General features: G+C 42.0%; 2 protein-coding genes and 1 long non-coding RNA gene across 3 annotated transcripts; all 3 read right to left on the bottom strand.

Annotated features, from left to right (window-relative positions):
• Positions 1–1,278: 1,278 nt before the first annotated feature.
• On the bottom strand, positions 1,279–2,916 carry LOC124253586. Its single transcript, XR_006892242.1, has 2 exons — positions 2,780–2,916; positions 1,279–1,706 (listed from the first exon to the last, which is right to left on the bottom strand). It is a non-coding gene; the product is annotated as an uncharacterized LOC124253586 (long non-coding RNA).
• A 538-nt stretch (positions 2,917–3,454) lies between these two features.
• On the bottom strand, positions 3,455–11,540 carry LOC124253583 (BTB and MATH domain-containing protein 38-like). Its single transcript, XM_046687391.1, has 2 exons — positions 11,485–11,540; positions 3,455–5,470 (listed from the first exon to the last, which is right to left on the bottom strand). Exon 2 carries the CDS (start codon positions 5,451–5,453, stop codon positions 4,626–4,628), a length of 828 nt encoding a protein of 275 aa, XP_046543347.1. The 5' UTR covers positions 5,454–5,470; positions 11,485–11,540; the 3' UTR covers positions 3,455–4,625.
• On the bottom strand, positions 10,097–11,570 carry LOC124253585 (BTB and MATH domain-containing protein 38-like). The gene is made up of 2 exons (XM_046687392.1): positions 10,198–11,570; positions 10,097–10,151 (listed from the first exon to the last, which is right to left on the bottom strand). The coding sequence occupies exon 1, from the start codon at positions 11,465–11,467 to the stop codon at positions 10,667–10,669; it is 801 nt and encodes a 266-aa protein (XP_046543348.1). The 5' UTR covers positions 11,468–11,570; the 3' UTR covers positions 10,097–10,151; positions 10,198–10,666.
• Positions 11,571–12,458: the final 888 nt, after the last annotated feature.

Genomic DNA, 12,458 nt, shown 5'->3' with positions numbered 1-12,458 from the left:
ACAATAAGAATTAATGTTGAATGTTAAATGTTAAATTTGTTGTTTTACCTGGCAGTTAGCATTACTCCAGCTGTGTCAGCGCCATCTGTAAATGATGGAGCCTGGACTAGACAAACCCGTGACTGATGGAACCAATGAACCCAGTCACTAAGCTTGGTCACCTAATCCAGTATTGTGGTCTCTTACCACGACTGATACACACATAATTGGTTCCCAATTGTCCAGATTGATGCTCATGCTGTTGATCACTGGATTGTCTGGTCCAGGCTCGATTATTTACAGACTGCCGCAATATAGCTGAAATATTGCTGGGTGTGGCGTAAAACTAAACACACTCACTCGCTTACCACGACCGTATAATGTTTCTGTGTTTGTAAGTACGACCACTGCCCTTGGGTATTAACAAATGAGAACAAGGACACTAGCTATTTACATTCTCGGAATTTAAACTTACTTTTTGGAGGGTTACTCTTCCATCTGAGAAGATCCGTTATGGAGCATTCTTAGGAGGACACTTAAGTCTACCTACGAAGTTTCTTAACTCTACCAAATGACTGCCTCTCAGTGCAACTGTCATCACCTCAGACATTTTCGAGAACTAAAGGACGTTTTAAGTATTTACAGTCACTATGAATTAATCAAGAGATTCCATTTGGATCTAATAGGAATCAATTTTGTGTGTATCATCCACAGAATGAAATCTACAGTAGCCCCTGAACTGAAAATGGCTATCATCTGGCGCTGTTTAGCGTCAACAGGAAAAACGCATCTGTGCAATGGAGATGACTTGGCATCGTCACAGTGTAAGATCAGCAGTGTCACATGACACATTGAATGCCTTGAGATTGTCACTTTTCGTGTAGCATTAATAAAATTCCCAGTTCATGTACGTGAACTACAAAGAAAAAAGCAGCATCATTGGAGACATTGATGGTACTCACGTTCGAAACATGAGGTCATGAGGCAGAATGTGTGAACGGAAAACACTATCACAATTAACACTGATTGTATATCAGTTTGAATGTGATCACGACGTGGCCTGATTCCGCCCTTGACTCTCGCATATTATGCTCAAAGGTTCGCCATCCGTGACCAGAGAATTCAACACCGTCACAACCTACCAACTGACACATTGGATTGTAAAGGCACTGATTGAGGAATGGTGAACATGCACACTACTGAATCACTGGCATTCATTCTGCTGGGAACTCTTGCCTTATTCCTGAAACCAAGGCACCACGAAAAGGACGGGCTCTTGAAGGAATGAACACATCAGCATCAACTTAAACATTTAATATCATTTTACGAATATATCAACATATACAAAAGAACAGTTTCCGCAAACATCTAACTATGTTCATATTTTAAAAAGGCGACAAAAACATCCCATTACTTTGAGAAGTTTGTACTGAAAGCATTAGCATGTCATAATGAAACAGTGAGAAAATGCTTATACAAGGTGTCATCAAAACGTTGAGAGAACATGGAAAGGTAAGGCAATTCAAGACAAGACTTGTAAAACATGGGTATTGCATCAGGCATGGTTTTTGTCACTGCTGCATCATATTTGGACTTGTCCTCCATAACACCATAAATGAATACAATCTCAACATGATGTTATTTGTTTAGGTTTCATCTGGAAATTCGTTCAGCATGTGTGAATAACGTGCAATCTTTCTCAACCTATTACACAGCTATTTGGTTGGCTGGTCCAGTACTCGGCTACCTGGTTGGCTGGTCCAGTACTCGGCTACCTGGTTGGCTGGTCCAGTACTCGGCTACCTGGTTGGCTGGTCCAGTACTCGGCTACCTGGTTGGCTGGTCCAGTACTCGGCTACCTGGTTGGCTGGTCCAGTACTCGGCTACCTGGTTGGCTGGTCCAGTACTCGGCTACCTGGTTGGCTGGTCCAGTACTCGGCTACCTGGTTGGCTGGTCCAGTACTCGGCTACCTGGTTGGCTGGTCCAGTACTCGGCTACCTGGTTGGCTGGTCCAGTACTCGTTGGCGGCTACCTGGTTGGCTGGTCCAGTACTTCGGCTACCTGGTTGGCTGGTCCAGTACTGGCTACCTGGTTGGCTGGTCCAGTACTGAAGCTACCTGGTTACCTGGTCAGTACTGGCTACCTGGTTGGCTGGTCCAGTACTTTCGGCTACCTGGTTGGCTGGTCCAGTACTGGCTACCGGCTGGTTGGCTGGTCCAGTACTTTGGCGGCTACCTGGTTGGCTGGTCCAGGTACTGGTCGCTACCTGGTTGGCTGGTCCAGTACTTTCGGCTACCTGGTTGGCTGGTCCAGTACTGCTACCTGGTTGGCTGGTCCAGTACTGGCTACCTGGTTGGCTGGTCCAGTACTGCTACCTGGTTGGCTGGTCCAGTACCGGCTACCTGGTTGGCTGGTCCAGTACTTTCGGCTACCTGGTTGGCTGGTCCAGTACTTTCGGCTACCTGGTTGGCTGGTCCAGTACTTCGGCTACCTGGTTGGCTGGTCCAGTACTTTCGGCTACCTGGTTGGCTGGTCCAGTACCGGCTACCTGGTTGGCTGGTCCAGTACTCGGCTACCTGGTTGGCTGGTCCAGTACTCGGCTACCTGGTTGGCTGGTCCAGTACTACGGCTACCTGGTTGGGTACCTGGTCCAGTACCGGCTGGTTGGCTGGTCCTGCTCTCGACTACCTGGTTGGCTGGTCCAGTACCTGCTACCTGGCTGACCTCAGTTGGCTGGTTGGCTGGTCCTGTACTGCTACCTGGTTGGCTGATCCTGTACCGGCTACCTACCTGGTTGACTGGTCCAGTACTCGGCTACCTGGTTGGCTGGTCCTGCTCTCGACTACCAGGTTGGCTGATCCTGCTCATGGCTACCTCATTGGCTGATCCTGTACTGCTACCTCGTTGGCTGGTCCTGTACTCGGCTACCTGGTTGACTGGTCCAGTACTCGGCTACCTGGTTGGCTGATCCTGCTCATGGCTACCTCATTGGCTGATCCTGTACTGCTACCTCGTTGGCTGATCCTGTACTGCTACCTGGTTAGCTGATCAAGTACGCTGCCACCTGATTGGCTGATCCTGTACCTGGCTACCTGGTTGGCTGATCCAGCTGACCTATGTCAGTGTTTCATTTAGGCTTAAATATCAACAAAGGAAGAGTCCTCTGCCAACACTGGTATTCTTGAACAAGTTGAGGGCCAGTCTGGTTGCAGCCACGTGACGTTTCACTTACAACGTGAACCTGAGCTATTCTGACCACAAGCTACTTTTCGGTCAATTTCCCAAAAGCAGTCCACTCCATTTGTAGCCATCATCGCTTGACCTGGCTAACCCAGACATGCCACGAAATAACAACCGCGTCGGTATATATGAGATATTCATTCAGAATCAGTTTCACACATTGGAAATACCTCCATGGTGATCATATCCTTCCGTGCTGAAGGATACAAGATATCATTAAAAAAAACAAAGATACACTGTTAACACTACTTTAAATGATCACTCCTCAAGACTACACGATAAGTGCAGGTGTAAATAAAGAAGACTAATAGCTGTAAATGATGACATTGTCATAACGAAATAATCATTAATTGAGTAATGATGCAGTTACAAATGTATATACAATGGACATGTACAGTAAACTACAGTTATAAGGAACACAATATGATAAGTAACTGTAGGTCGTTCTAACTGTAGTTCGTTATACATGTACATATTTCGGCTAAAATATACAACACGTTCCAGGAAAAGCACAGTTGTTATGAGTAAGCACGTTCAATGTAAACATAATTTACTGTACAATAAAACCTCATTAAAACGCACAATACATATTCGTCTAATGCTATGTAAACCGCCGTGGACCGTTTTGGACAAACATCTCATTGTGGTTTCGAATCCTGCTTTGCCAAGATTTTTTTGCAAACACTTTTTCCTATTAATTAAAATAGTCAACATATACACTGATTTGTCCGAGGAAATGTATCTCTGCATTATCAATTGATCAAGCCAAGACTTCCTTGCTGGTTAACCAAAAGTCTCTTTAATCAGTATTTTTGGGAAGTTGAATCTTGGTGTGCATTAGTTTTGAACTGGTGATCAAAAGTTTAGTTTTCATGGGAAGTTTGCTGTCATCCAAGTTTTGATATCAACAATTACGACGATGATTCTCTGGGACGTCTCACTGTCCGATGACGCTGACATTGGTCACACTGCATATTAATTAGTATATGTTGTGTCCAAAACCTATTAGCCGTGTCTCGAACGAAGGCTAGGTCCATCATTTGATGAAACAGGTTATATCGATCATATTAACATATAGGTTTTGTAATGATAATTTCCTCCATTTAATAAGGACCGTTTCCTGGAAATCCACCCTTACTGTAGAAATTGGGTGTCTGTGGGGTTAGTTATCTGCCACTATGCCAGCCTATACAGATTACAGAACACACGCTGGGTCAATAAATTGTGTGAAAAAAATTAACACAATCTAGTAGAGGAAATACAGTGCACACCTTTAACTGACATATTTTTACCTCCTAATTTTACGTCTTTATGAATTTTCGGATCATAGTTAATTTTCCTTAAAATTGTTGATAATTCAAATAAACTGAGACAAAATTAAGAATGCTGGATGACATAGCCGTGTTTACTTGAAATTGTGTACGAACATTCGCTTGAGTTGATCGATTGATTTAGCTAGTTCGGAAAGTAGCGATTCAGCATTCTTGGGAGAGGGTGAACCATACTTATAAATGCTCTTGGCTACATTGGGATATGGACTGTTCTTGAACGGTACTGGAATGTGGACACCAAGCATATTAACAACGGGTCTTTCCATCAATATTAATCTCTCCGACATCACCCGAAGTTTTGTATCTGACGACAGACGTTGGAATTCTGGGAATTTTCTCACACCACGATTGCCGTCATAGGTTCTGTATTTCAGCTTTTCCAAACATTTGTCCAACAATGACGTCAGTTTGTATTTCTCTGCCAGGTAGGAAAAGTGGACCAATTCTTCATTTGCTGGGTTACTTTGCTCGTCGTCTTTAAGAAGGAACATTGTCAGAACAAACTGCTCACACCGTTGCACGAGAGATTCGACCTCGTACTCGTCAGCGAGGGGCAGGACAATGTCCAGTGTTTTCCGCTGAACAGGTTTGCAAGTGGACGGATGAACACACAACAGGAATTCAACAAAATCAGCATACTTCTTGTCCGCGATGGGAACTTCTGTTTTGTTCTTAAAATCACCTTCGAACATTTTCAGGAAAGCAGGGGAGGTGAGACAAAGTAGAGCTTTACTCACGTGTAGTTTCTTCCCTTCAACAACGAGCACCACGTCAGTCAGAGAGCTGGGTGTAGAGAACATGGAGTCATCAGGCGCTGGTGAAGCTGGTTTCGTTTCTTCAATGAAAACAGTAGCGGAGTCGACCAAAGCTTTGGCTGCTGTTGACGATGTTGGATTTGACATTGTTCCCTAGAAACGACCAGAATCCAGAGAAACGTATACAACTGACATCAATATGGCGGATGAGCTGTTGGAAATACGGGCACGGTATTTCCTGGAAAACCTACTTTCGATTTAGCTTTAATACCATTCGACTGGAGTTGTCTCCCTTCCACTGTATACGTCAATATTAGAGCCCCAGATGGAGCACGTTATACGCACATTTTGATGATGCCTGGCGTCATTACAGCAGCAAAATCTTTGTTCGTTAAACAAAAATATAATGTTTGCAACAAAGTGTTTATTCGACAGAGGTATGGTTTTATTATGGACTGACTGTATTTGTTTGGTTCATTGAGGTATAATAACATTTTCGCTGTGTTCATTGTAAGTCCTGCATTCTGATTGGCTGAACTGGTCACGGGTGTTGCATTCATTTTTCAATGCATGAAAATCAATAAGTCACTCCCCCATCAAAGGGGACTACTATCATCACTAATTACTGTCGGGGAAGCTTGTTCCTCCTCCAGACTTACAACTCTTCCAGTTTCAGAGAAGACAACAGTTTCGCCACGCCCTGTTAACGATGTTGGATTTGACATTGTTCTTTAGAAACGACCAGTATCCACAGAAGTGTATACACCTGACTTCTACGAGGCGGATGAGCTGTTGGAAACACAGTCCCGGTATTTCCAGGAAACCAACTTTCGATTTAGCTTTATCATTCGACTCGAGTTGGCTCCCTTCCACTGCCTACGTCAATATTGAGAACCACCAAGAGCACGTTTTATGCACATTTGAATGATGAGTGGCGTCACCACAGCAGCAATTTTTTGGTTCGTTAAATAAACAATTGAAATATATTATTTGCAATAAAGTCTTTAATCGCCACGTTTTTTAATTAATGACTGACTATCTTTTCGGTTCATTGAGGCAACTGTGGTATTGATCGCGTTACGCAGTTGATTTCTTTGAAGGTACAGTATCAATGAAATGACGTTGGTAACTTTCTTCAATCTCATAAACATCAGGTGACAGATAATTTACTATCTTAACTACGACAGTGTTCACGCTGTAGATGCTGGTGTTTCTGTCTCACCTGTAAACGTCACGTTACAGACTCAAACACCGTCACAACCCACCAACAAACGCATCTGATTGTAAGACACTGAATGAACAATGGTGAGCCATACTCCTGATGTCATGGCCTCACGATCCCTGCCCTTCGTCGTGTGCACGCGTCCGTGCTTGTACGTGGATGACATGCACGTCACAGAATGACTGGCATACACTCAACAGGGAACTATTGCCCGAGGCCAATCTATGCTTAAAGCATAAACATGTCTTGAAACACTATGAGAAAATGCTGATACAAGGTATTGTCAAAAAGTTATGAAAACTTGCAAAGGTAAGTCAATTCAAGTCAAGACGAGCCAGAAAAAACGGGAATATATGGTACAAGTCAAACTTGGGAATTGTATCGGACATCTTTTTTAGAAACAAACTAGCACAATTACGTTGCACGCATCTGTTACGAGTGGAGAGATCACACAACAGTTTAAAATAGATTTAATAATGGCAGCCTATACATATGTACAATGTGCAAAACAAGTATCATTTGATACGGTTAAAAGTCTTACTTTGGATAAACAGTTGTTCCTGTTCCATCACATTCCTCAGAATAAAAATACATACATCCATGAAATGGAACCCCCTCTATGCCGACATGGCACGTTCAGAAAGTCAGTTTAACTAGCCGACATGGCTAAACCTCTCATCTTGCTCCGACCTGGGCACTCATGACTTTGTGTTTTAACTTGCTTGAGGAAGTCAAAAGCCCAAGCTACAATTATATAACATCATTAGTGTTTCATTTCCCCAGCTTACTTATAGACAATGGAGAGTGGTCACTGGTAAGCATAGCTCCTGAGTCATGGTGAACGGGTATTGTAGGGAATATATGTATATAAATATATATTCGGTATATTATATATATATATATATATATATATTCCTACACACATATATATATATATATATATATATATATTAGATTCACTTCTAATTTAGATATACAGACATGTAGCAGGACTGCGTCAGTCACGCACAGACAACAGACGCTACTTTTGTTGTTCTTCAATGGCCGATGTTTTATTGGAGATATGTATAGGTGAAAACAACAACCCTGAAACAATCAGGTGTACAATATAATAAATGCAGCAATATACACATATCCTAAACACAGATATACACATATAATTCGTACATATGCTATAACATTACAAAACAGTTGCTTCAGTAAACAATTACTGTGTACAAAATGTATTTCATTTGATATACATGACATATAAACAATATATAAACCTACCAGGTGTGTGGGCCTAGGTTTATTTCACACCTGGGGACGCTGCTGTATCTGTATGAAATGTTCGCCAGTAGAGAAAATAACAATAATATGTACAGACATGCTAATAATAAACATATACAAAAGTATCCTCAGCAATAATGCAGTAATCAAACACAAATGGGGATGTAGCTGAGCAAGATATAAAGCAATGCAAAATAAGACCTCATTCATGCATTCATTCGTGCTTATTTTCATTCACCCATTTATGATTACAAAGCTACACTTGTGTTCATCCATTCATCACATGCTCACATGGTTAGCCTTGCCTTTTAATAATCATGTTACTAATATTACATTGTAATGAACGTAGAGTATTTATCAACAAAATCACAGTACTATGGATTTGAGACTAACACACACTGATACAACTACAAGTTATATCTACAAATGATATACATGAACAATAAATAGATAAAATATCCAAATTACCTCAGAATGTGATCCAAAGATCTGTTAAGAAATTCCACATGGAATGTTACTCATCTGACGATTGAATGTGAAGTGACCACAAACCTTGTAATGTGTAAAAGTGTAAAGCTTAGCTGATTGCCCAAGCTGGCTATAAAGACAAAAGAACCTAGGTGGGGAAGGGCTTATGTTATTGTGCTGTGTGGTGAACATGCGGTAAGCATGCTCAGTGAACTGGCTGTGAGTGATAGTTAGTTAAGGCAGGCTAAGTATCATGATAACATAAAATGACTAAAGCTGTGCAATGAAATTTAAAGCATTTATTTACATGAATTCTAATCAATTTACAACATGTTAAAATATACATAATCTGTTACTGCCACAGATATATATTTATATATATGTGTATAAGAGATTCTCATCTGAAAACATTATTCCACACACAAGGACACAAGAGTTGACAGTAGGCCTACTACAGGTCCCTGCCTGGTGCTCGGCATGAATGGGTACAACAAGGACTGGTCGGCTCGGAAGATAATGTGTCTGAGATGGGGTATTCATGCATAACTGCGGCATGGTATCTAAGTGACCTAGCACTATAAAGCCAGCCTAAGTCTGGGCTAGTACAAGTTGCCATACATGCACAAGCATGCACGTTGTCATATGGACCCTAAACCCCATTTTACCCTACATAACAATACTACATGTATGTACATCCATACTCATTTTCATAACGAGTTTGTCTTTATCAGTATATTATACAGTGAGGGACATATGGAATTTACTATAACCTGTGTAGTCCTGTGGACATGACTCAGTAGGTCTTGGTACCAAGACAGATACAGAGTCAGCTGTGCAAGGGTAGTCTCAGTGGTCATCACCCCTTGAAGGTCCGGGTTAGACTTGGTCTTCAGTAACTCATGCTTGTCGTAAGAGGCGACTTACGGGATCGGGTGGTCAGGCTCGCTGACTCGCTGACACATGTCATAATATCCAAATTGCGTAGATCGATGCTCATGCTGTTGATCACTGGATTGTCTGGTCCAGACTCGAATATTAACAGACCGCTGCCATATAGCTGGAATATTGCTGAGTGCGGCGTTAAACAACAAACATGTCCAGTCATCTGGATAATATAAACCTCAACAAAAGCTAAACAAACTGAAAGATTGACAACGACTGTCAAGATAAGGCTTCCTAAGTTCAAAAACCACAGGTTCTGAGCACATAATGTACACGTGTTGATGGTGCCCTGTGATTTGTGCGAGAGAGAAAACAGTAACTCCATGCAGTCTCTACTTGATCAATATCTGTACCTATCTATACGGTATAAATACCAAGGAAACCCAAGGGTTGATATAAGGAACAACGCTCCACGCCATCTCACCGAATCTTGCCAACCGATACTCCTTACGATGAGCGCTGGATACTGGATTCTTCATTCTCCACTTCGCGCAGCGGTGTGTCTTGTATTCTAATTCCCATTTTCTTCCTGGCTGCTGAGAGTCAGCAATTTAATTTTGTTGTGCACATGAAGTAACGACTATCACAAAACACACCAGCAAATGTAGCATACATGGCATCAATAGCAGAGCATTCTTCTGATCAAATCCATACCCTTTGAAAGGTATATCTTTAACTGGCCGGATACATCTTGACGCTTTCGTGAAATTCTTGGTAGTGGCTAAGTTGTGCCTACACATATTGAGCAGAGACAGTTTGGAATGGTGCTTAAACCTGCTGGATTAGGCCTAAGTTGAAACGTTTATCTCATTTGAATGCGTTTTTCAGTTCTCAAGACACCCATAATACTGAGGATTTGATATTTGGTCTAAATTATGCCATGGTTCTCGAATGGCAGCAACAAGGTTCTTCCATTAATCATATTCTCTCAGACATTTCTTGAACTTAAATATCCGATGATAGACGCTGGAATTCAGGTAAACTGTTCACATCATCTTTGTTGTCCATCATAGGTGGATATTTCAGTTTGACTACACATTTGCTTAATACTGACTTCAGTTTGTATTAATCTGCCAGGTCAGGACGAAACAGTTCACATCACTTGACAGACACAACCTTGTACCCCATGTACCGTGTTTGTTAGGAAATGTCCATTTACTTTGCATCTTGTACCGCTTGTTTCGGGTCATAGCGTGGATCCCTCTTGAAATACGTTGTGAGTTTGTCAATGTAAGCTGACAGCTTGGATCTTAACTGCTCTCTGCATCCTGGTGAAGTATGCTTGAGTCCTGGTCGACGGCAGCCGTGACAATCAGGAACCACAATGTAATAAAACAAATGCTTACAAGCATGTAACCTTGTTAAGGGTGCTTCAAGCAAAGTCGTTCTTCCAGACAGCCCTCGTATGACATATTCCCAGTTCATCTTGCACCTTTTCAAAACGTATTTTTTGGAAAGTTTATTTTGCCTGCTTCACATTGGATTTAATAGAGATTGGATCCTTCCTAAAGTGACTTGTGAGTTTGTCCAAGTAAGCTAACAGGTCGGATTTCAACTGAACTCTGCATCCTGAAGAGCTATGATAACACTCTGTACCTTTACATGCCTTACACTCAGGTTTCACAATATGATCCAATCGTTGCTTAAACATGTGTACAGCTTTTAAGGTTTCCTCAAACAAACTCGTTCTTCCAGACAGTACACGAAACCTGGTGTCTACAGACAGAAGATTAAATTCCCGCAAAGTTTTGATGCCGTTCTCGTAAGTTCTGTATTTCGCCTTGATAACACAGGCGTCCAGAAGAGCATTCAGTTTATACTTGTCAGACAGGTAGAGAAAGTGAACCACTTCTACATTAGACGGATCTGATCGCTGTGCATCTTTGAGTTGGAACATATTGAGGACAAACTGCTCACACCGTTGCTTGAGAGACTCGACCTCGTACTCGTCAGCGAGGGGCAGAACAATGTCCAGTGTTTCTCGTTGGACAGGTTTGCAAGTGGACGGATGAATACACAACAGGAACTCAACAAAATCTGCATACTTCTTGTCCGCGATGGGAACCTCTGTTTTGTTCTTAAAGTCACCTTCGAACATTTTCAGGAAAGCAGGGGATGCGAGACAAAGTAGAGCTTGACTCACGTGTAGTTTCTTCCCTTCAACAACGAGCACCACGTCAGTCAGAGAGCTGGGTGTAGAGAACATGGAGTCATCAGGCGCTGGTGAAGCTTCGGCTGTTGACGATGTTGGATTTGACATTGTTCCTTAGAAACGACCAGAATCCAGAGAAACGTATACAACTGACATCAATATGGCGGATGAGCTGTTTGAAATACGGGCACAGTATTTCCTGGAAAACCTACTTTCGATTTAGCTTTAATACCATTCGACTGGAGTTGTCTCCCTTCCACTGTATACGTCAATATTAGAGCCCCAGATGGAGCACATTATACGCACAGTTTGATGATGCCTGGCATCATTACAGCAGCAAAATCTGTGTTCGTTAAATAAAAATATAATCTTTGCAACAAAGTGTTTAATCGACAGAGGTGCGGTTTTATTATGATCTGACTGTATTTGTTTGGTTCATTGAGGTATAATAACATTTTCGTTGTGTTCATTGTAAGTCCTGCATTCTGATTGGCTGAACGGGTCACGGGTTATTGCATTCATTTCTCAATTCTCACTTGAGAGACACTGGTCACGGGTTTTGTATTCATTTTTCAATGCATGAAAATCAATAAGCCACTCCCCCATCAAAGGGGACTACTATCATCACTAATTACTGTCGCGGAAGCCCATTTACAGTCGAGAGAATTCCCTTTGTTTACCCGTATCAATCGCGCACAGGAGATTCATAACTAGTATCGCTGAAACCATTACATTCTTACCTTCATACGTCATATATAGCTCCCAGATGTATGACTGCCCAATGTTCAGATGTAACGGGTTATATTTGGAATCACACTTTCTCGGTAAAGTACAGTGATGAGTCCCAACCACCCGGGATTCGAACCCACTCTCAGAGGGAGGCACCTAATCACCAGCACACAAAGTCAGCTGTCTTACCCATTCAGCCACCAACAAAAAATTAAGTGTGACAACTGATAATTTTGTCAAATGGAACCACAGGGGGGTAAACCCTGTCTATGCTCAACCGGAAGTTGGTCGTCATCAACTACCATTTCCTCGATAGACAATCGATCCCGGTAGAGAGTGAGACCAAAACTTCGTAAGATTTTTATATTTC

This window comes from Haliotis rubra, unplaced genomic scaffold, assembly GCF_003918875.1.
Source record: "Haliotis rubra isolate DU_JTF1 unplaced genomic scaffold, ASM391887v1 Scf546, whole genome shotgun sequence".
Lineage (NCBI taxonomy): Eukaryota > Metazoa > Mollusca > Gastropoda > Lepetellida > Haliotidae > Haliotis > Haliotis rubra.
The sequence above is the reverse complement of the archived record's forward strand: the minus strand, read 5'-3'. Positions and strand labels throughout refer to the sequence as shown.